The sequence below is a fragment of the Eleutherodactylus coqui genome, chromosome 1 (assembly GCF_035609145.1).
Source record: "Eleutherodactylus coqui strain aEleCoq1 chromosome 1, aEleCoq1.hap1, whole genome shotgun sequence".
Classification (NCBI taxonomy): Eukaryota; Metazoa; Chordata; class Amphibia; order Anura; family Eleutherodactylidae; genus Eleutherodactylus; species Eleutherodactylus coqui.
Genome location: NC_089837.1, coordinates 115,793,591 through 115,818,873, shown reverse-complemented (window position 1 = coordinate 115,818,873; position 25,283 = coordinate 115,793,591). Strand labels below are relative to the sequence as shown.

The 25,283-nt window shown below is 40.7% G+C and overlaps 1 protein-coding gene across 2 annotated transcripts in view; it reads right to left on the bottom strand.

Annotated features, from left to right (window-relative positions):
- The window catches only part of PLOD2 (procollagen-lysine,2-oxoglutarate 5-dioxygenase 2), a 140,743-nt gene that overhangs the window by 34,986 nt on the left and 80,474 nt on the right, over nucleotides 1–25,283 (bottom strand). For both annotated transcript variants that reach the window (XM_066599346.1, XM_066599356.1), the window contains exons 4-8: nucleotides 24,897–25,060; nucleotides 18,450–18,562; nucleotides 13,087–13,150; nucleotides 11,529–11,626; nucleotides 5,288–5,389 (exon numbers count right to left, since the gene is read on the bottom strand). In XM_066599346.1, the coding sequence (XP_066455443.1) occupies nucleotides 5,288–5,389; nucleotides 11,529–11,626; nucleotides 13,087–13,150; nucleotides 18,450–18,562; nucleotides 24,897–25,060 (541 nt within the window). The remainder of the gene's footprint in view (nucleotides 1–5,287; nucleotides 5,390–11,528; nucleotides 11,627–13,086; nucleotides 13,151–18,449; nucleotides 18,563–24,896; nucleotides 25,061–25,283) is intronic.

The window sequence follows — 25,283 nt, the reverse complement described above, 5'->3', positions numbered from 1 at the left end:
GATAACTCTCTTTAATGACCTGCCAGTTATGTAAAAACCAGTCGAATAAGTAAAAGCAAAGAATTCAGCTTCCTTACCACAACAAGCTTTTCACAATTCCATTTCTGTTTTGCAGTGGTTGTTCCAAGTCAATGACCTAATTTACTTGCCACTGTTTGTCAGTCATCCAGAGCAAATCATACACTTGGAATCCAGTTTTCCTTCCGTTTACCCCAAGTAACAGTAAACCAGTTTGGAAACCTTGTTTGTATATAACACATATAATCAGCCGCTAAACATAAATACATGGAGACCTCAAGCTGCAAAACAGATAGGCTGGTGCCAAACGGGATTTCCATTCTCCTCAATCATATTGTTTAGAAAACTAGACAGAGATGCTTTGTTCTAATTACAGTTTAGATGGTTCTTCTGTGTCATTTTACAAGGCTTGCAATGAATGAAGCAATAAAAACAAAACATGTAAATGTTCCCACAAACTTGTGGCAGGAAACAATGAACTCAAGGTGGAGGATACAAAAAGAGCATGAAGCAACAAGATGTCTTAATAATTTATAATTCCAAAAACAGGTCTACTTAATATTAAAAGTGGAACATCTGGAGGCTTAAATCTCCAACATGAGATTTTTTTCCGAATATTCTACAGCCAATCCGAATTCTGTAGACCTGTAATAATTTTCAATACAAATGTCTTGTCCAAAAGTCACTTATTGCCAAGCAGAAACACTTTTTTAAATTGAATGGTGAAAGGCTGTTATTTGATCATGGGTGGATTTGTACACATTTGTATAAATTATGTTGTTTAGTGAAAAACCTTTAACCTCGGGAAATTCTCCAAAAGACGTGCAATCGAACCAAAAAGAAGAAACTGTGCTATATATGTGGTTTATGTGATTTATGGCTGGATCAGCTTAGTGTAGCCATTGTAGCATCTTGTACATTGCTTTTCTTATACAACAGTTGTCAGCAGCCCAATCACATAGCAAAAAAAATGCTGTCTCTTTGTAATGTGCATTTGGTTTCATGAGAATTCATGAGAATTTGCGGTTAGAAATAGAATATTTCAGTATATGTAATGCCATAGTATTCTTTTAGTACTCTTAGAGGTCTAGAGTGTTAGAGTCAGGTGTCAGTAAAAAAATTACAGTATTGTATAAATCAACTTTGTATATAAAGCCTATTTCAAAAGCGTTGTCCAAGAGCTTTTTTTTTCTGTAAAACACCACTCTCTCTGCCATAAAACGATAAATACACGTTTTTCTCTCCCCAATCCTGCTGCTTCGGCACGTTTACAGGCAGTCATCCCACCCGTTTACAGATGGTCATAGGCTGCTGTGTCATTGACTGCAGCAACCTGTGATGTCCCATAAACTGGCATCCCAGGACATAAACAAGGAGTGTGGACCAAGCAGCAGCAAGTGGCACAGCATGGAGCGGTGATTATATGCCAATTTGTTGTTTTATAGAAAAAAAAAAAAAAAAAAAAAAAAAAAAATCGCAAAGCACAAGTTTGCAATTTTTCTGCGATGCGTTTTTAACATTAGAAAGTCCCATTGACAATCGCGTGAAAAAAATGCAGTGATATTGCGGCGTTAAAAAACCGCTAGTGGAAAGGCACCCTAAGCCCCCCCCCCCCCCTACATCTAGAGGAAGAAAGGTTTCTTCACAGACATAGAAGTGGGTTCTTTACTGTAAGAGCTGTGAGACTATCGAACTCTCTGCTGGAGGACGAGGTGATGGTGAATTCAATAAGAGTTCAGGAGGGGCCTGGATTCCTGTCTTGAGTATTGCAATACTACATGTTATAGACACGGATTACTTCAGAAGCTTACTGATCTAGGGATTATTCTGATTGCCAGATTGGAGTAAAGGAAGGAATTTTTTCCCTTAAATGAGGAAACTTGGCTTCTACCTCATTGGGATTTTTTGCATTCCTCTGGATCAACATTGTGTGTGCGTAATAGGCTGTACTAGATGGACATGTGTCCTTTTTCAGCCCAACATACTAAGTTGCTATGTTATGACATCTATACATTAATTCTACCTTTCACAATAGGTAATTGTCACAATTTATCTTCTTGCCCTGCCTGCACAATGACCTCTGCACAGCTTAGAAAGCACGATGAGAACACTGTCTCATAGAAGTCAGTGGGTCCCCTCCTGTTCATTATGTCTATGAGCCATGACTTCTGCTGTAAAGCAGCTCTAAAAAAAGCGGTTGTACAGGTACCTCTGACAAGATGGCCACCCCCATAGTCATGTGCAAACATAGAATAAAAAAATAAAAATAGATTAGAAAAATTAGTAAAAACAAACATATATATGATACATTTCTTTCAATTGTTAATATAAAGAAAGTGTTCATTTTAATATCCATTATCCGTGGTGGTCTTATATCTAATATGCCTGGAGTTCTATTTAGAATTAATGTCTAACCCTTAATTCTCCTGGTAGATTTATGATAGTAAAAGGGTTTAATTCTAGTGGTCAGGGGCAGAAAACATGTACCACATCAGATCCATAGCATTTGCAGCATTAGTTTTAATGAAATCATGTAACTTTTTTAGGGTCCTACAGAGGGAATAGCTATACTGTATGTACTAAGTCGGGGTTCTTCAGCTCTAGTCCTCAGGTACCCAGGCCAGGATGTAAAGACACCTGGGCAATTTCTCATGCACTGGCAATAATGATATTAGCTGCACCGCTGGAGCAATATAATAAAGAACTACATGTGTGTGCCAGCCTGCAGAATCATAATCCAATTACTCCATTAATCATGCGTTAAAAAAGGAAATGGGCAGCACTCCAAATACGTGATAAACACTCCATAAAGAAGGATAAAATCTTTCCCTTTCTTGGGATGGGGGAATAAAAATAAATACTCTAGCATTTTGTTCAGTGTGCCGACAATTTCTTATTAAAGATTTTACCGATGTAATGAGCGAATCCTAAAAACATTACTTGTTTGGGATACTTGAGGACAAGAGTCAAGAAAAACTGCTACAAATTATAAAGAAACACAAAATAAATGTTTTTTACAATGTTCAATTAAAATGGAATAAAATCACACAGTATCTAACCAAAGCAACAGTAATTAACTTCTACTTTGTATGTTTGTCCATTTGTAAAAAGTGTGGACTTGCAAACATATCTGAGAATAACATTTCTTCTGAAAACTACCATATTTGGTGGACTATAAAAAGATGCACTGGACCATAAGAGGCACACAAGTTTTAGCTGAATGAAAGTTAAAAAAAATATATATATTATATATGTAAAACCAAATGGTGTGCAAAAATATTTACAAGAGTAGACCTCTGCAACAGATACTGTAATACAGGGATATATATGGTGGTCTTTACTATAATGTAGAATAGGTATTAAGGAAGACATGAGGGAAGGGTATTTGTGCCTTGAATATTACACTAGTTCTCTCCTATATAACGTGCCTGCTTGTTAACAATATGGAGCAGGAGTATACAGTCAGGAGGACTTGTACTATTATGGCTGCTTCCTATAGCTTTGTACATAGGCGGGCTGGCCAATAAGAGAATGTTGGTGGGAAAAGAGAAAAATGTGGGACTGATTGCAGATTTAATGAGAGCAAAACCTATTCTTTGCCCCTCTGTGTATTACATTCCAAGCCCTTGGAATCGCAAGGTGTTGGAGATATCAGGTGAGATTAAAAGATGCTAGAAGCCAGGACAGAGAGATGAAGTGGCACATTTTCAGTGCAGAGAGACCCTCCTAGCCCTCCTCTTCGGCAATCAAACTGACAGCAGCGAGGCAACAAAACTCTCTCTGTAGGCTCCAATTAATCAAATCAGAGAGGGATCCATCCTGTTACACATCCCTTTCCACCCACCGTGTCCACTGCCCTCCAAACTACAGCTGACCCCACAGGACACCATGAGAGAGAAGATGACCTCTCAGCGACAAAACCCCTCCTGCACTCCCAACCACCTTCCTAAAAGAAAACGGATAACTAATTTAAAGGTACATTCACATTATAAGACAGAGATTTTCTCTTTTCCAGATATAAAATGTGCATCTTAGGCTACCTACACACGGGCAAGTGCAATAGGGAACATGTGATTTACCCGCAGATGCAAGGCATTTTTCAGGCTAAAACACCTTGGAAACGCATCTGTTAAGTTCCAATCCCCTTGCAAGTTTCACGCATGATAGAGCATCAGAGGTGTTTCCCATTGATTTCAATTTAAAAAAAACGGTGATTGTTCTTAGTAAGAGAAACTAAGTAATCTTGTAGATATGATAACTTTTTAATGGCTATCAAAAATACATGATGTTACAGCAAGCTTTCAAACCTACTCAGGGTTCTTCTTCAGGCATAATGAAATAGAACCAAAGAGGCATGCATATTTATACGCACATACTTATGACAAGGCACAGACATGGCTAACTAAACCTTTTTCATTACTGAAAAACCTTACAGTGCATGACATGTGACAGCCATGTAAGTCATTATAGGTCCCACTGAAATCAACGGGCGATGGGTTCCAAGAAACACGAAAAGTTAGAGCATGTCACAATTTTATCCCAGCAAAACATTGCTTGTGTATAGGACTTCATTCAAAAGAATGAGGTTGATATTTGCACAAGATTTGTGCGTCTCACAACGTACAAAATTTCACCTGATTTTCTCAACCATGTGAAACCGGCCTTACAGACAGAAAAATACAGTAAATATCTGTGGGTGGCACTGAGTGTTAAGACAGCATAAAAGCAGTTCTAAGCGCTCGCTTACAACCTGAAGGTTGCAGGTTCAATCCCTGCATGGTTCAGGTAGCTAGCTCAACTCAGGCTTCCATCCTTCCGAGGTCGGTAAAATGAGCACCCAACTTGGTGCTGAAAGCACTGCGGAATAAGTTGGTGCTATACAAATAAGATTTATTTTATTTAGTTTATCTGATTTCATATTAAAGTATATATGTTACAGGCAATCTCCAAATTTGAAAAACATTCTGATCAGGAGTTTATTTCCCTCAGGACATACTTAAAAGGAACCTATCCTCCTGTAACATATCCTTTTGTTAGCCATTAAAAAGGTATCCTATCCACAAACTTACTTTGTTACTCTTACTGAGAAAAAACACATGCAGATTTATTTTCACTTAAGAACAGCTACAATCCTACATTTAAGATGAAAATATTAATTTGATACAAAAGCAGATTTACCAAAAAGCTATTAAAGGTGTTGACTTATGTGAAGTTTTATAAAATGTATAACATTCTAAAGAAGAAGAAAAAAACATCATACAGGTCTTACCTCAAGTGCTGATAAATCTATAGTGTCCATATCACATGTCCCACATCCAGTTTCAGGAGTCCAAATATTGGGTATATAATTTCCAAAATAGTTTAGCTGTATCTGAAACAAAACATGCAGCCTTTAAGAAAATATGTTCAAAGTTCTAAAAATTCTACCCAAACCTGTATATGCAAACCCAGAATATTGTATTAAAATGTGGAATAGAAGAGGCTTCATTTTACAGTAATCAAAAAATACATTTGAAATAAAAAACAGCAATATACAGAAACATTTTTATTCCCTACAAGCCTCCATTTTAAATCACCCCCAGCGTCTCTGTCCTCATTATGAGAACTGAAAAATAAGTCTAAAGTGAGGCAGATTTGTAAACCCTATTCAATTATGAATGTAGCGATATGAATTGGTGCTCTTCTGTACACCCGACACTAAACATTTCTTTACAAAGATTTACAAGCCATTTTATAAGTCTCTAGTTTGAATGTTTCATAGCAGAAGCTTTTCTGGAGCCACCACAAGGGTAGAACCACCATTGAAGGCACTACATGGCCTGTAAACTTCATTTTACATGGGAGTTAAAGAAAAGAAGAGCTGTAGAAGCAAAACATTTTAAAAGGTAAACCAATACTACTATGGAAATATCTTGTGGATGGCACCTTGGACTGTATAGAGAAAATGAACTAGCTCGCCTGCAGGATGCACATGTAGGCACCATGTTCTTATCCTATGGTGAAGAGCTGCTGTGACAGCTTGAAACGCGTCAGTTGGTTACACCATTGTACATCCTTCAAGTTTGGATTTTAATATGCCTCTACAAAGCCATGATTCTATGGATGCTGGATCCTGTTCTTGTTGCATTATAAAACGTGTCAGAATAAATCACCATCCTAGAAGGAATCAAGTATTTATTTTCCTGGATGCTGGCAAAAATGTAGCAGCAGGAAAGAAAAAAGCCTATCCTCTAAACTCAGTAAGACCTTCTGGGGTCGAAAGAGTCATTTTAGAAATATGTGTTCTGCATTCACAAACAACCACCTTTGTCTCGTTCTGCTCTGGCTGGAATAGGATCATCTCATTTGTGGGCACAAGGACACAGAACGGATGGTCAGAAGTGCACGCATCCTACAGACTCTCTGTGTGTGTCTCATCTGGAAGCAATCTTTGAGCTGCTGTCCAAGATTTCCTACATTAATGTGGTGATAACTAAGACTCATTCAGCAAGGATTACACGGCAGACTAAAACCAGCATTCAAAGCCACATATCTGAAAACTCCACTGCACAAATCAACATGCACACATCAATCATGGCAGCATATGCATGAACTGACAAACTGTGGTCACAACCAGGTCACACCACTACAGTAGAGAAGCCCAGCAGCAGTTTAGGAGATTTTCTAAGAAATTAAAAAACTTATAAGTTTGGGATTTATAGTACATAATAAATATACATTCTTAACATGTGATAAGTTGATTTTCCACCCTTAAAACAGAAGAGGTTTAGGTTGGTTTTACATCGGCGCTGGGGATTTTGCTTTCCTGCTCCATTCGGGGAGCAGGAAAGGGGGATCCCTATGACCAAACGGCTCCATCTCTTGATGGTACTGAACAGCGCCGGATGGACCCCGTTAACTAAAATGGGGTCCGGACGCTTTCCATCCAGTTACCTGGCTTTTGGAGGGAGGAAAAAAAAAAAAGCTGTATGCAACGCTTTTTCTTCCGGTATATTCAGCCGGCTCTGTGACACAACCTCCGGCTGGAGCAGAACAGTCCAATAGGTGGGCCTATCAGTGATTAACAACTACCCTTGTATGTACGCTCATAACACAGATAGAACAGCCAATTGGACTGTTCAGCTCAAAATGAGCAGAAATATAAAGAACTAATGAAGATTCCCTGTAACCCTTTCCAATCCACTGTCTGACGTCTTACTGCATTCTGATTAAAGCTTGAACAGCACCAATTCCAGAAGATGTCCAACAGGGTATTCTTACCGTCTATTGCCAGCCACTCTGCTGTCGGAGCCTCTCTGGCACACACATGCTGGCTGTAGCCAGCTGATGGCACCGTTATATAACAGCAAAAAGAGAAAGCCTTTTAGAGAACACTGAATTCAAACTTGGACTGGAAAGAGTTAAATGGGTCATCTAGCTTTTAAATATTGGCTAAATGTAGGATAGGCTAACAAAATTTTGAAAGCTGAATAGCCCCTTTAAATAATCCTGATATATACAGTAAATACAGACATGGCCTAAGGTGAATTAACCTAGGGGTCTGGTCTGAGGTTTTCTGCTGCAGAGGCTGGTGATTGCTACATAAGCGAGAGGACAAATATGACTCAGGAGCAAACTCCGTAATCATCAGGAGACATTGTCATAGTGGTCTGGGCCAGAAGAAAAGGAAAAAAAAAAAAACAGTCAGAAGAGGTCTCTTGTGACCCTCAAAAAAACTGTATTGTAATCACCTACACTGTCTGCTTGTGTAGAACTGGGATCTTCTGCTATATGTTTAACGTTTGGCATTATCATGAAACACCTTAGAATAGTGCCTGTTTGCATAACCATGGCCTTTAATTTCATGATCCTCCCACAAATAGGATACTTCTTGTAACTTCGACTCAATTTGTTTTATTTTGTTTTAGGGGGACGGGGCTGAGCATCATTTTAATGAACGCTACCAAGTCAAATAAACATAGCACACTAACAACAATTTAAAGGTGTTGCATTTAATACTATTATAACGTCTTCTAACCTTATTCATAGGGACTATTAAAGTACTAAATCAGATGATGAGACCATAACCACAAACTAATGTAAGCAGGAAAGGCAGTAAATGCCTTCCAGATGACATCAGTCCCTGACAGTCTGGCCCGTCTTTTTTAAGACACTTTTTCTTTCTTTCATAGTTTCCTTTTCTTTCCTTGATACTTAACTGAACCAACTCATGGGGGAATTGAAAACCATATGAGCAGACATTTAACTTGACTACCACCAATCAGGTCACTGCAGCACAAGCGTGAGAGGTAAAATAAAAAAAAAACTAAACTATTTATGTGGAGTCACAGAATTCTTTGGTATATGTAACCTCACTACTCAGAATCCGAGATGGAGAATCAGCCCTAAAAACAACCGGCGAGTCACTCAGGGGAGGGGGGGGGGGGGGGGGGTGAAGAAGAAGGTATTTATGACACAATGTTTCCAAATGAAAAATACATCTCACTGTTCCGTGCCTTTCATTTGCACAAGAACAAGGTACACCGTGGTTCAATGTGTTCTCAGACTTTACATTAGGGGATTTAATTTCAGACAGTGACTGAAGAAACAGCACAAATCATTGACTATCAATGCCAAACAAACATTATTATACCAACTCTCTGGTTTCCTGAATAATTTACAAAGGCTTACAAAATAGGGAAAAAAAAGGTCCTGAGAAAGTGATGTACTTCACTGCTGCACGTACTATATAATGCCCCAAGAAACTGTCACAGACTGAACTATTTCCTTCTGAAGATCCAATTCTTCATAGACCTTCATTAAAACTTTTTCCTTCTCACCAGTCTACTTGCTTCCTACATCTGCTCCCTATTTTTGGCAGGCGGATATGTATCTTGTGGTCCAGCACTTATGTCCTGGCTCACTTTGATGGAAAGGTTAAAAAAGATCTCATAAAATAAAAGCAGAAGCTTTGCATCCATGCCATAGTGTTGTAGGAAATGTACTAATGCCATTAACTTTTTCACACAGATTAAACATAGTGCGAGAGGGGTCAATGAGAGGATTACAAGTGCCACAAAATGTTTGATGTACTAAACATGTTGTGGTATTGACATAGACAGCAATACAAAAGTTTCCAACAATCATCTCTTTTAATGTACAAGTGGCTCACACCAAGCGGAAACCAGTTGCCAGGGCAGAAAGCTAATGCTGCGCTACATTGCGAAACTGCAATGGAGCAATAAATATTAATCATTGAAGGGGGATGGGGGTGAGGGGGGCAATTTCTTCATAAGCCCCTCCACTTTGCCAGTAATATCAGCAATTTAGATGTGCAGGTCTTATGATATAATTGAAAAAATGGCCTTGCTTTTTTCAGGCCTTTTGCCACTTTGGGCATGGAGCATCTAATAAGCGAAAATCTGTGAAATTCTTTAAAGGGGTTGTCCCGCGCCGAAACGGGTTTTTTTTTTTTTTTTTACCCCCCCCCCCCCCCCCCCCCCCCCGTTCGGCGCGAGACAACCCCGATGCAGGGGTTAAAAAAACAAACCGCTCAGCGCTTACCTGAATCCCGGCGGTCCGGCGTCTTCATACTTACCTGCTGAAGATGGCCGCCGGGGTCTGCTCCCTCCGTGGACCGCAGCTCTTCTGTGCGGTCCATTGCCGATTCCAGCCTCCTGATTGGCTGGAATCGGCACGTGACGGGGCGGAGCTACACGGAGCCGGCATTCTGCACGAGCGGCTCCATTGAAGAGAGCAGAAGACCCGGACTGCGCAAGCGCGGCTAATTTGGCCATCGGAGGGCGAAAATTAGTCGGCTCCATGGGAACGAGGACGCTAGCAACGGAGCAGGTAAGTAAAAAACTTTTTATAACTTCTGTATGGCTCATAATTAATGCACAATGTACATTACAAAGTGCATTAATATGGCCATACAGAAGTGTATAGACCCACTTGCTGCCGCGGGACAACCCCTTTAATTTTTCATTTGGTATCAAACATACTGTAAGAAGGTTTCCATCCAAGTGCCAGATCACCAACCGTATTGTCTCATTGAAGTGAATGAGACAATACTGCAGTTCTCGGAACAGCTGCTATGAAAAGTATGACATTATGAGTATGAACCAGAATATAAGTGGATGTAACACACTCACAAGAGCACCGCAGCCTCTTCAAACAGCTGATCAATGAGAGTCCCGAGAGTCGCACCCCACATAACAGATATTGATGGCCTACCATCAGGATCGGTCATCAATTTTCGTAGAACCCAGACAACCCCTTCATCCAGATTAGAGCTAAGGTAAGGGTGGACATGTCTGTAGTAAAATGTATCACCTTCATTCCATCTTGTAGCAATAGCTGTAGTTTCTTTAGAAGTAAAATGTGGTGTTACTTTTCTCTCATACGGTACTGGTGTACCTTGACGCCACCAGGAAGTAGTGCTGGAGAGAGCACTGACAGCTTGGTGATGCCCCCTGTACCTCATTGGCTGAAAAGAAGGCTCCCCTGCAGATCCTGGAAGGGGACTATGATCCTCCCATCGCAGCTCCCGGGCAATAGTTCTCCTCACTGCTGCTGTCAGTGTTGCAGACTCTCTGACCCTGTTCTTTGCTGCACGCTGCTGTACATTGGCTGGACCTTCCCCGATGCTCCCTTTTCTCCTGTCAGTCAACAGGACATGCACGGTTTGCCGAGGCAGTGGAGGGAAGCACAGTGCAGTCCGTCTGTTGACCGATGCTGTAGATGTGAGTATGGCAGGCTCCCTGGCCAGCCCCAGAAGTAGTCTCCGTGACTGGGTTCCCCGGCGCTTCTCCGCTGCAGCTCATGTGAGTGTCCCAGGCTCCCCAGGCGGCCCCACATGTCACCTTCGCAACTTTGTTTACCTGCGCTTCCCCGCTGCTCCCTTCTGTCCTGAGCGGCGGCGACACTATTGCTGCTCCCCGGTGTCCATGTCCCTTCTGTCCGGAAGCAGCAGTTTGTGGAGGGCAGACAGAAGGGGGAGTGCAGGTTGCAGAGGCAGATACCAGGGGGACAGCTGCTACATATTGTGTGTAGAGATATTTGCCTGTGCTGAACAGTTAGGGTAAGGGATTATTCTCCCGTTAGAACAATAATCCCTTTAACCGTAACCCTCTAGGACAGCCAAAAGTCTCTACCCACTGTACTGATAGGACCTTACAAATGTCCGCCAATCGGGAACTAGGAGTGTGACAGGGGCGTTCCTGCATCTAAGCCTGGTCAAACACGGCTTCCTGGTGACGTCAAGATACACCAGTACCCTCTGATACATTTTTAAACTAATCAAAACATGAAAAGACTAAAATTGTTGTATTGTTCCCAAGACCAGATTTACACAAATTTTAGCACCCCCACTGTGGTACAATTGTTAGAAGTTTTTGAATATTTGTTGGATACCAGCTGTCATACATGCTACATAACTGAAACCCCCTTACAACGAGGTATATGATGCGCTTAAATGGTGTCAGTTTATTTTGATATTTTTCCAAGCATGCAGTATTTTCCGATTTTACCTTTGTTGGACCATTTCCATGTATTAGAACTGGCAAGGTGTCATACTGAGTATTTTGTGCTCTTGCTTTCCCATTTTCTAAATGTAATACGACTTCATCTGTAAGGAAGGATGGAGGAAGAGGATCAAGAATTAATCCTGATGTACATATAGGAAAGAGCAACATTCACTGTTACTTTATGAGGTCCTATCTGGAATTATATGTGAATCACATATTTTGTAAATCTTGTAAAAAAATTTGCATTTATACTCCAATTTAATGTAACATTGAATACAAAGAGTTGCCAATGTCTGTGGTGCAGTGAGGTTCTGAGCTACTGCACGATGCTAGAAGTGTATTGTGCAAGAGTCGTATTAAATTAGAGCTCCTTCAGACAGGCGTATGCGTTTTTTGCCACACCTACGAGCAACATATTTGCACTATGTGCAAGGTTTTTATGGTGTATACCAGATTTTTGTGGCTTGCGTATCATTGTATTTTACGTTTAGTTTTTTTTTTAACCTTGTCAGGGCATGTTCATTTTCACAGTGCAGACGAACATTACCCAATTTAAATGGCTATTTAGCCTAATGAGTACCAGATTTTTCACAGAATTATGCTTTGTTTTGTAAATCTGTGCTTGCATTTGCGCCTTCTCTCTTAGACTTCTATAGGGACCCTGGGTGTGCAAATGCGCAAAAAAAAAAACAAACAAACAAACAAAGCAGAAAATTAGAATGAACCCATTAAAATCAAAGTGCTCTGTGTATTGTGCTCGCAAATTTTAGGCATGCAAATACATCCATGTGAAGGAGTCCTTAGACTAGGATTCATGCACTCCACTCGTTATATGATTGCCACAACGACTATCACCCACATGCAGTAGCATTCTCTTCATCTTTTGGTCTTTTCTCAGTGTGAATGAAACCAATGTTTCCCAAACTCCAGTCCTCAGGGACCCCAACAGGTCATGCTTTCAGGATATCCTATAGTAAGAACACCTGTGGCGATGTCTGAGGCACTGACAATAATTACATCACCTGTGCAACACTGAGGAAATCCAGAAAACATGACCTGTTGGGGTCCCTGAGGACTGGAGTTGGGAAACACCGACCTATATGTAGTTAAATTAAAAAAAAATAGCTGTACATGCTTTCCTATTGTGCTTATTCTTTGCATGAGAAAGTTTGCATTACTTTTACTAACAAATGGTTCACAAACACAGAAGTTGGTTTTGATAAATTATAAAACTTTAGACTATTTTTTTTTGTTTTCTGCAGCCAAAATTTATTTTTATTTTATAAACACTTCATGCTAAAAATTTATTGTTGGGCATAGCACCCACTAAAGCAGTAAATTCCCATCTAGACTTATGCAAGTTAGGACGGGCATTCTATTGAATTCTAAAAACAGCTGCAAACTTTTGTACGGAGAAACATTTTCCGGCAATGTGAGCGGAATGCACAACAGGGCTATTGTTCTCCGTTGAACCATTATATTTTGTTAAAATATGCATTGTGCCCACAGTAAACCAGCAATTACCATTCTACTGCAATGAAAGGAAAACAGTTTGCCTTACCAACAGCTCCATTTAGATTTTGGAAAATTCGAGACTTGTGATCTAAGGTGATGTTTATGCGTTCCTGTTAAAAAAAAGGGATACAGCATGTGCTTAAAACCATGTTTTCTGACATTTTCCATTGCATTGTAATACATTGGTTACTTTCTCAAAACAGTTATAACCTTGGAATTGGCAAAGGAAGAAAGATAATTGCCAAGACTGTGAGAGAGACGAATAAAAGTCTCAGAATAGAATGGAGCGACCAGAGGCTTGGCAGGTGTGCTTACATACACATGCCAGGATAAAAAAAAAAAAAAGTCTTCTACATCCAATAGTAATCAATTAAATTAATATTCATTGATTCCCAATCTCCTAATACGGGGTGCACAACTTTTTCTGGCCTGAGGTGCACATTGCCATACTGAACTACTTCAAAGGGGCCGCAAGTGTATTCCTATCTGAGACATTTATCCCAAGTATACTATATGCCATAATGAATTAAAGTTCCACTTCCAGGACTCAGACCTATTGGGAGAATGGGGGGGGGGGGGGGGGGGTGGTCATCTTCACCCCAATCAGCACTCCAGAAAGGAGACCATGCATGTAGCTCTCCATTGTAGATGATTGATGTCGAGGTAACGGCCTGGCATAAGTCCTACAAACTACAATGAAGAGAGCTGCATGCATATGTGATACCTATAACTCATACTCATTTCTGGAGTGCCAAACAAGTCAAGAGACTTTATTCTCCTAATATATAGGGGACCAATGCATGGCCGCACAGTTCACACTCAGTACTTGTCCTAATATATAGAGGGCCCAGACATGGCCACACAGTGCATGCTTAGTACTTGTCCTAGAATGTAGGAGACCCAAACATGGCTACACAGTGTACTCTTAGTACTTGTCCTAATATATTGGAGTACCCAAACATGGCTACACAGTGCACCCTTAGTACTTGTCCTAATATATTGGAGGACCCAAACATGGCTACACAGTGCACCCTCAGTACTTGTCCTAGAATATAGGAGACCCAGACATGGCTACACAGTGCACCCTTAGTACTTGTCCTAATATATTGGAGGACCCAAACAAGGCTACACAGTGCACCCTTAGTGCTTGTCCTAATGTATAGGGGACCCAGACATGGCTACACAGTGCACCATTAGTACTTGCCTGTTCTTGCTGCCCTATGTGCCACTTTTCTTCACCCTAACATGGAATCTACATGGGAGCAGCCAAGCATAGAAATTTCTGTGCCAAAGCAATTGGGACCGCACGGAATGGCATTGTAGGCTGCATGTCGTGCATCCCTGTCCAAAGAGATTAAACAAAGTGTTCTGCAAGCAAGCAACTCTGCAGGTTTATCTTCCAGCCCCCAATAACTTCAATTATTTGTGATCGGTCAGGCACTATTCTCTAAGAACCTGCTATACACAGATGAAGTCGTCCCTAATACACATGATTTGGCAGTTCATGACATCACCCAATGAACATACCGAGGGTGACAGCCTAAGTGAAGCAGGCAGGAATCAGTACTATGCCTTGAAACTTCGTCAGAACATCAACATAAAAACATTATAAATTGTTGACCGAAAGAAGCTAATATCTGGTATTTATTTTGATTAAAAAAACCAAAACACACAATCTTTCAACATGAATGAGTACTTTTAATAAATCATTATGGCTGATCTAATAAAGAGGTCTTCCAGGACTGGACAATTGATGACCTATCCTCAGTATTGGTCACTTGTGGGTGATCAGTGGGGATCCTGGGCGGCAGATCGAATTAGCTATTAGATGCAACTAGTAATACCTTATGTGTCATTTCCTGCTCAACGACATTTGTGGCATTCTGTTTTGGGACAAGTACTAAAGGGTTCATCATTGGTAGCTCAGGCCATCCATTAAAGAGGACCTTTCAGCATTGATGACACTTCTAGTTTAGTAAATAGCACAGGTTTCCTGTGCTTTTATACTAGAATGATTATCTCCCAGTGAATGGAGGTGAAATGGAATGGGGATTGTTCTGTCTGCCCGCCTCCATTCACAGTAAACAGGCAGTCATTCATAAATGACCTACCACCTGTTTACACGGGCCAATCATAGTTTAATTTTTATTTCTGCAGAAACTGAACGACCAAATATTGTTCGTGGTTCAGATCATACAGGCACGTACGCTAAATGATTATCGTTCACATTCCCGCATTCCAATGAGAAACTTAATGATAAGACTGGGTTCACACGGGGCGGAATTGCCATGTAATTTCCGTGCAGACTTCCCACACTGAAATTCCGCCTGCAATCTTAAACCCGAGATTAAGCAGCAAAGTGGACAAGATTTGCAAAAATCTTGTCCTCCACACGCAAGCGGACAGTCCGCTGCGGCTAAGTCGAACGGCGCGGGTTTTGAAGCTGCCTTTGCGCTGCAGAAATCTCAGAGAATTTCCTTACGGTCCCACTGTGGATATGACGCAGGATTTCCATCCCCTGGAAACGCAGCTTACTCTTTCAGTGTAGAAGGGCCCCAAGTACTTACTATGGTAGGCATACCAGGAATGCTGGCGGGTGCTCCTTAGATTGCCTAACTGGAAGTGGAAGCTAGTGAATATTCTGCAGTGGCAGTGTATAGTCTTCTCCGAACGTAAAATAGCTTAAGGTTACTGCGTGAAGAATGCTATCCAGCCTGGATCTTACAGGAGAGGCAAGTGAAAACACCATATGGTGAGCCTCAAGGTAGAAAGGCGAGTCTTGATTTGGCAGCAGTTGCAGGAAAAGACAGCTCAGTTTTATTACATAGTTTATTTAATTCTCCTTCATCCTGTTCAACTCAGGCAAAAAGCACAGACGTATTTCTTCCTGACTTATCATTCACATTTACATGGAGAAATTGGTGTCAAATTTAACAGACTGTAACCCCTTTACGACCAAAACAGCCTGGTCCTTAAGTACCCGACACTTTAGGGATTTTTATGCCCTTTTTTTTCCCCCTTACATTACCAAAATTATTTTTGCAGCATTTCTTCCTCATGACATATAGGGCTATTTTTTACATTACATTTTTTTTACATTTTCTTCACTGACTTTTTCCTGTTTTTTTTTAGTATTATTGGGGGTAAAAATGGTTTAATTTATAGTTGTATTTTTTTTATTAGTGTATTCACTCTAAAATACAGTATGGGAACGGGTCCCCAATTTTGTTTCGGACATTTTTATATAATATGTATAGTTTTGGATTACAGGGCATGCGGCGACAATTTTGGGTTATGTTCTTTTTTATGCATTTTCGGGTTTTTTTTCAAACTTATTTTTGTAATTATTTTTGTTTTACCATCTATGATCCCCATGATGTTACATAAGATCTCTGGGGTAGAGTCACATTTTTTTTCTTTTTATTTCACACTTTTGCCACTGTAGCTGAGCATCCATAGGAGTCCCAGTTACAGGGAAAAACGTTCCCCTGTAGTGCCATCAGTGATTCACAGAGCTTATCAGGGTCTGCTAGGACCCTGCAGTTCTGCTCTAATAGAGCGCACTTTGCAGTCACTTTTTAGTACATAACACTCATTGAGCGCTATGTACCTGGGGAAGGAGAAGGTAGAAGTGGTTAAAAACCAATTTTCCCTTCTCCTGTTGGTCCTTTGCTGTATCTAATAACTGAGGACTCGACCTGCTTCTGCTTAATTGCAGGAGCAGAGACTTTAATCCCGCGCCGCACATCTGCTATCGGTGCGGATTAAAGCCTAGGAACAAGCGTCGTATATTTACAGTTTTTGGTCCTTAAGGGGTTAAAAGAGAACTCCAATTACAAGGCACTTTAGGTGAATGAATTGAGCATAAGAAACACTGAAGGTTCTTCATATGTCCTTGGTGACCAATCAATGCTCCTTGCAATGAGGATATATAGATTATGAAACATTATAATTGTGGGTAGAGAATAGCCCCTAGGGCAGTGGTGGCGAACCTATGGCATGCGTGCCAGAGGCAGCACTCAAAGCCTTCCCAGCTGGCACTCGCCGTAGTCGGCCGCTCACCACATTAGTAATTACTGGCAGGGGTGCTGCAGCTCCCCTGCTGGTATTCACTCAGCAGCGCTGCTAGTAGCACTGATCCTGGCACACACTGTGATGTCAGTGTGCAGCCGGGATCCTCCTCCCCCCTCCTCTGACATCTCCTACTTGGTTCCGCGAGAGCGGGAAAGGAAGGAGGTGTCCGGCAGCACGTCACAGTGTGCTCCTGGGATCAGTGGCAGCAACAGCGCCAAGCAGAGGAGGCGTGTGTGTGTGTGTGTGTGTGTGGGGGGGGGGGGGGCGCTATTACTACAGGGGCCACTGTGGGATGTCGCTATTACTACTGGGGGCCACTGTGGGATGTCACTATTACTCCTGGGGACCACTGTGGGGTATCACTATTACCGCTGGGGCTGCTGTGGGATGTCACTATTACTACTGGGGGCTGCTGTGGGATGTCACTATTACTACTGGGGGCTGCTGTGGGATGTCACTATTACTACTGGGCTGATGTGGGATGTCACTATTACTACTGGGGCCACTGTGGGATGTCACTATTACTACTGGGGCCACTGTGGGATGTCACTATTACCACTGAGACCACTGTGTGGTGTCACTATTACGACTGGGGCCACGGTGCAGTGTCACTATTACCGCTGGGGCCGCTGTGCGGGGTCACTGTAACCACTAAAGCCGCTCTGGGGGGGGGGGGGGGTCACTATTAGCGCTGCAGCTGCTCTGGGGGGGGTCACCCTTACTGCTGGGGCCACTCGGGGGGGGGGGGGGGGGGCAATATCACTGCTGGCATATGTTTACACGAGGTGGAAATGCTGCAGAATGTCCTCAGCGGAAATTTTTGTGGCAAATTCCACAGCATTTCTGCATCCAAAAGAAGTCAAAATCTGCCCCCAGGCTATTTTGAAACAGCCTTGTCCTTTTAAGAACGACGGAGGTAAAAAATCATACGTGATAAGCCCCGCCCCCTGACATGTTGGCACTTTACAATAAATAAGTGGGTTTTGAGTTGCAGTTTGGGCACTCAGTCTCTAAAACGTTTACCATCACTGCCCTAGGGTCACGTCATCATGCACAAACAGAAACAAAGACCAACATGGGCCTCAGAAGTACATCTGTGTGTGTGTGTGTGTGTGTGTGTGTGTGTGTGTGTGTGTGTGTGTGTGTGTGTGTGTGTGTGTGTGTGTGTGTGTGTGTGTGTGTGTGTAAGAGCATATATTGCTAAAAATCATTAGTCCAATTAAGGTCCCAGAAATCTTGGCATGAATGGCCAGATAATCACTTTAAGGCTTGGACTATAAAGTATACTATATCCCACCTAAACCTCTCTGACATTCCATACATTTGGTTTCTTACCCTCTGAAGCTGGTCAATATAAATTTTGGTGTAGAAAAGTTGATCGTCATCATTATCTTCTAATGTCCACTGCTGAACAATTTGCTTTACATGTGCTAAATATCCAATAATTCCTGGAATGAAAGCATGATATTATTACTTTACCTCATAATAGACAAAATACTTATATGCTGGAAAACCCAAGAGTATTTTATTACACACACTTGTTAAAACCAGTCAGTGTCTATTTTGACTACAGTATTTCTCGGACTATAAGATGCAGATAAGGGACTTGTTATTTTGTATAGCACCAACTTATCCACAGCGCTTTAAAGGTAATATTTTTACTTATTACCCCCAGCAAACTGGGTTTTCATTTTACCGACCTCAGAAGGATGAAAGGCTGAGTCACCCTTGACCCGGCTACCCGAACCATGCGAGGATTGAACTTGCAACCTTCAGGTCGTGAGTGAGAGCTTAGGACTGAATACTGCTGCCTTAACACTCTGCACTTTAGAATGAATGTGTTCTTGCTTTATATCATCATGGAAAATCCCTGAAAAGTGCATTATTTTAGACAGAGATGCTACAATGTAAATTAAGTTTTACATTTATTCCACTTCGCTTTGTAGTTGACACGAGGTGGGTGTAGAACACCCCTCTCATTGCAAAGTCTACATATTCTACATATTCCTTGGCATACAGGGAAAGGCATTGTGGTTGTGTTGGCTGCTACATTCTCATGCACACAAATGGGTGGACTCGGAAAACATGACACAAGAAATGTTAGATGTAAACACTGGCTACCAACGAAGAGGGAGAAAAAAAAAATTGGCCCTGATCACATAACCTGAGGTTACAGTAAGACACTGGAGAATAACCAGGGCAACAAGTGCATTGGTAGACTCTTTAAAGTTTATAGACTTGTTTATAGTTTTAAATTTAGGATCTCTAAATGATGTTAAAAGATCTTGGCTGGTTGTAGAAAAAGGTTTCCTATAAAACTAGTTATGAGAAGCTTCATGCACAAGAACTCAGAACATGATAGCACAACCTCAGCTGTCCCATCATTCACTTGCATCATGTTATATAAAAATCACATATTCACATCATTTTAAAGGATTCCTGTCACCAGCAGTATGAGCCTGAGGTAGGTATGCACATTGTACGCTGCTCGTGTAAAGGCAGAGAGCTGTCACTTTACAAGCTGCAAGCAAGGAAAGGCCCGGCACGGCTCGCCCCCATGACTCAGAGCTCCCTTCTGAGTTAAACTTTAAAGTACATTCTGTCAAAAAATCAAATTAAAATCTAACACCTATAAGAAGTTGTCGTTTTGCTGCAAAACTCAGCATGCAGTTCCATCTCAAGCAGATATGCAAATGATTAGAGTTGAGGAGTGATTAGATGAAAGGTCTTGCCACCCAAGGCCCTTAAAATGGTCACACCCTTGGCCTATAAAAAGTATCTCAGAGGCTCCTTGCGTGTAGAGGACAACTTTTTCCGCTTGTGTTGAGCACTAGTCGTAACTGACGTAAATCAAAAGGATTTTGCTCTGTTAACACAGTTTGAGAGGGGCATATTATTTGAATAGGAGAAGCTGGATGGTTGGATTGATGAATTTCCCACCACCTAAACTGTTGTGTTGGGACCAGTGGATGCATGAGATGTAGAGAGTGGATGTAGAGAAGAATGTCTGATCCTCCAACAAGCATGAGCAGCTCCAACTGCTTAGCTTTCCACCAACTAGAGACAGATGACACCAATGTTACAGGTCCCTTGTTTCTGTCGGAACCATTTTAAGGCACTTGGCTGAAGGAATCTGGTTTCACGGCGCCCACTACATGTATTGCCTTTAACACCCACCTTCACCTCCATTTTCAGTGGTGTTATGAATGATGAAACTAGACTGCTATGGAGTAGAACCAGGCTGTCTCCAGCGATGAATCCAGGTTTAATTTGGGCATTGATGACAGCTGTGTTTGTGGCTGGAGTCCTAGGGATGAGCACCTTAATCCTGACTTTACTGTGCAGTGGCACACTGCCCCCACTGCTGGTGTGATGGTCTGGGGGGCCATCACATATGATAGTCAGTCACCCCTAGTAGTGCTACGAGGGACAATGACAGCTCAGTGATATGTTCAGCACATCCTACAGCCACATATGTTCTTCTCATGGCGGCTTCCAAGAGGCATTTTCCAGTAGGATAATGCTCAGCCGCACACAGCAAGGGGGTCACAGGAATGTACCCACAAGATTGCCACACTACTGTAGCCTGCCCAATCACTAGATTTATCACCAATAGAATACGCATGGGGCCATCTGGGATGCCAACTTCATAAGTCTACAAGTCTGCACAATCTAGAGGCTCAGTTACAACAAATGCAGACTGATATGCCGCAGGATGCCATACCGAACCTGTATGCCTCCATGTTTCACATCTTGCTTCCAAGCTAGAGGTGGCCCAGCAAGATACTAAAGCCTCCCTTTAAGAGGTCAGTTTTCTGCAATAAATTATCCTACTGCTCTGATATTGTAATCACTTATATCAATGTTACAATCACACATAGAAAGTTTAATTCAATTTTCACAACAGCAAATATATACAGGTGCAATGTGCATACTTATCCTTGGTTCACGCTGTCTATGGTTTAGGCAGCATGAACCTGGTGACATATTTCCTTTAGAGCTGGGTCATACGAGCGTGTTTTTTGTGCATCTATGTGCGCAAAAAAAAAAAAGAGCAGCACAGATGAGCAAAATGCGAGTGACCTAAGGCCTGTGCATAATTCTCCAATACCTCGAGCAGCTGTGCTTGTAGAAGAACGTAAAAGAAATGTCATTTTCAGTGTTTGAAAATTTTCCTTTTTAAAGCTTTCACCATGCAGTGTAATTTACATACTACCGTTATTCTAAAAGGTCAATAGCAAATTCATATACTTTTTTTTTCATTTGTTGTTTTAATGCTTTTTCACAGTAAAAGCATTTATTTCTGTCGATAAAATTTGATAGACATAACTTTACTTCATTGATTTTTGAGATTTCTAAATCCATTTTTCAAAAGCCATAACTATTTTTCGATATGGCCATATGATGGCTTGGTTTTTTTTGTGTAGCAAACTGTGGTTTCAATTGGTACCAATTTTGGGCATTCTGTTTTGCAAAATGTTTAATTTCTTTAGGAGGGCAGGGTGAATAAAACAAATTCTACTATTTTTTCTTACAGCATGAATGACATAATACATTTTTTCTGCAGGCTGGTATGACCATGATGATCCCAAAATTCATTTTTTCACACTTTTACACAATAAAAACCCTTTTTTTGGGGAAGGGCGTGGGGGTGGAATATTTATTATTTTACATTGTTGCATTCAAAGTCCTATAATATTTTTTATTTTTCCATGTACGGGGCTCTGTGACAGCCTATCTTTTGCATTCTGAGCAGCAGATTTTAGATCTGTACCATTTTGCAGTACATACACGTTTAGTTTTTTTTTAAACCGGTTTTTATTTAGTTTTCAATTAGTAATGCACAAGTCATCAAATGCAAAAACAATATAACAAAGATTTCGGTGAAGGGAACGGAGGGTGGATAGAAAGAAGTGGGGGTGGAAGAGGGAGGCACCTCCTTGTGAGGCAAATTGTCCATTTCACAGCTTGGTAGGAGTGACAGGCTTATATACGCCAATTGAAAGCTCGTGTGCATATCTTAGATTGGGTGTCCTTTCTGCTTACTCTGAACGAGTCAAGTCCAGGCTTCACAATTTTTCTTAAACTGCCTTAATCTATCCTGCTCAAATGCGGTTAGTTCCTAATAGGAGAAATTCAGAGCCAAGGTGTTCATACACCTTGTTTAATCACTCTTATTGCATTTTTGGGGGGAGGCAAAAAATTAGCAAAACAAATATTTACCTCAGTTTAGGCTTTTTTCTTTTTTTGACGAGCAGAATAATTAGTATGTTCCATTTATTGTACAGGTTGTTATGAGTACAATGATACTAAATATGTAGGTTTTGTGCTTTTTATACAGAGGGAGGACCGTACACAAAAAAAGATGTGTTTTGATTTGTTTTTTTCTTTACACCATTTTTATGATTGCCATTATAATGCATTGTAGTACTGCATTACTGCAATGCATTATCAATCACAATAGCGATTACAAGCCATGGTAGCCTGGACACCAGTATCTTGCAACCAGTTGCCATAACAACCCATGGGCCCTCCATGATTACATAGTTGATGATGTCACAGAGGGAGCGCACTCCCTTTGTGAACTCTACATGCTACAATCTACATTGATCAAAGCATTAAGGGATTAACAGTGGGGGTTCTGTCTTCCCACCAATTCCCACTGTTGCAGCGGAAGGCCGGCTGTCAGTCACATATTGGTGGTTAATCTTATAAATACTTATTTCTTGCTTTATTTTACAGACTCATTTACATAGATTAAGTACTAAATGTAATACATAATTTTACACAATAATTACTTTTCCCTTACATTTTTAGAATAACACTTCAAATTCAGCAGTATGTGTATACTATGAGTAACATTAAATACGTAGCAAATTACAAAATCTATATAAAAGGTCCAAGTCATGAATGTTTATGCAGAGTTCAGAAACGCTTCATATTTGGGAAACCCCGCCAAAAAGTCAAATGAAGCATGATAAACAGAGTCAGGCAGCTATAAAAGCCTACGTGTCTCAGTTCAGAGCGGATTGATTGCAGACTGTGCACTTATGCATTGTGAGCTTTGTACTCGCATAATACTAGGACTTTGTTTAGACTTGACACTGTTCCAAACCTAGCTTAGCTCTTCCTGCCCAGCAATTTTAGAAAAGGTGGTAATTTAAGGGGAACTTGGTAATTTGAAAGTATAGTTTTAGTCTTCCACTAAGTATAAGAATGGCCAGAAAGCGTAAGTGATATGTTAGCCAAGTATTATTATTTCATAAGATCCTGTTCTTCCATCAGTTCAAGGCACCTTATGGACCTTCGGACAGAAAGCACATGACGAAAGCCAAGAAAAACTAATTAGAAATATTCCGAAATATGGAAGCACCCCAAAATGTAAGGCAAAGCTTTTGTCTGGAAGCATTAAACAAACATGCATTTGAAAAAGAAATCTTATTCGACGTCAAACTTTTCTAGAAATCCAAGATTCTTAATAAAAAAAATCCATCAATGCTTCAACAAGAAATATAAAACAAATTCAGTTGCCACAGGCCATCCTGTTTGCCTGAAGAACTTGTGACACTTTATAGCACGCAGGCAAAAGTTAAGGAATAGAGAATTGTCAATCTGAATAGGCATTTCCCTTTAAAAAGGAAAAAAAGATCCTCAACATTGTCCATTTAGTGGGAATTTTTACTATTTTCTTCTACTATATCTTGGTCTCCAAATGTCTGCCATAAGTGGATATAATAAATTACAGTATTTGGAACTCGCCTCCGTAGACTCTGAAGAACAAAGAAGTATATAAAAAAAATAAATAAATAAATAAATAAAAAAAAAAAAAAAAAGAGTAATTCTCCTTTTACACGGGCTGACAACTTCCCTTGCCTACAACCACAAATCGGCCTTCTCCATGGTCAAATTAACTGTTCCATGGGGACAACTGATCGTTAACACCATGATTCGTCCCCGTACAAATGTCACTGATCAGAAGCACATCTCTTCGTTTACATGGGGTGATGAGCAGCTGATGAGCAAGCGTTTTTAATCTTCATCTAAACAAGACGATCAGCCACTGAATGAGCATTTGCTAGTTTGTTGGCTGGCCATTCATCCTTTTGCAAGGCTCGATTGTAGGACGGAAAAGCATGGCCCGTCTAGAAGGACTTTAGGCTAAAATGCCCTCTTTAGCAGTGTACTGTATTGGCTGACATTTAGGCTCTAATGTTGGCGTTGAAGTGAAAATTACTTGGAAACTACTGGCTATTTAAATAGGTCACATAATAGAACTGAAATACCAAGGAATTAGAAGAAGAACACCATGTTACAATAACTTTTTGCACTACATTGCAAGTTATGTGAAATGATGTATTAAAGTGGAAGAAAATCATTCAACTGTAAAATCAATAAGACAAGAAAAAATGCTGAGGTCTATTTAATATATACCATAGACATTGGCCAGCATGGTGGCTTAGTGCTTATTCCTGCAGCAGTAAAAGTTTTGTCTCTGAATCCAACTATAGGTAAAAACTTGCTCTAAATGTTCTCCCTGAGCTTACATTTCTTAAAACCGTAAACAGTCAATTAACTTGGGTGTACATGTGAGATAGGGATATTAGATTGTGGTCCTAACTGGGGACCATGGATGAGAAGGCTGAAAGCAATCTGTGTATAAAGGCAGGAATACCACACTAGATACAAGGAACATGTGTCACATGGATATATCATTAAGACCCCCCAATCATTGCTATCCCAATACTTAAATGCAATATACAGAAATGTATTCAAATTACTTGCCTCCTGAGTTAAGATATCGTTTGCCACTGCGCACCACTGGGTACTTGTCAGCTAATCTCTTATCGGGCCATACCAATCCCTCTGCAGCAAATACAACCTTATGGTTGAACTGTTGAAAGTTTGTGAGTAACTCTTCTGGGTCGCCAGCAAAGATGACATCGTAACTGAAAGGAAAACAAACTCATCATTACAACAGGAATTAAAAAGCAAACCATATAAATGGATATTACAAATTTACATAGTATTAATAGGAAATCAATGTCAATGCCACTTTCATTTCTCATGATTGTGAGGCAGATTATAAAGCAAATGCAGTGCCTTGATGGATACCGTAGGATCCAAAAAGACGACTGATGTGACTTACAAACAGGGTTGGCAACCTCAAAT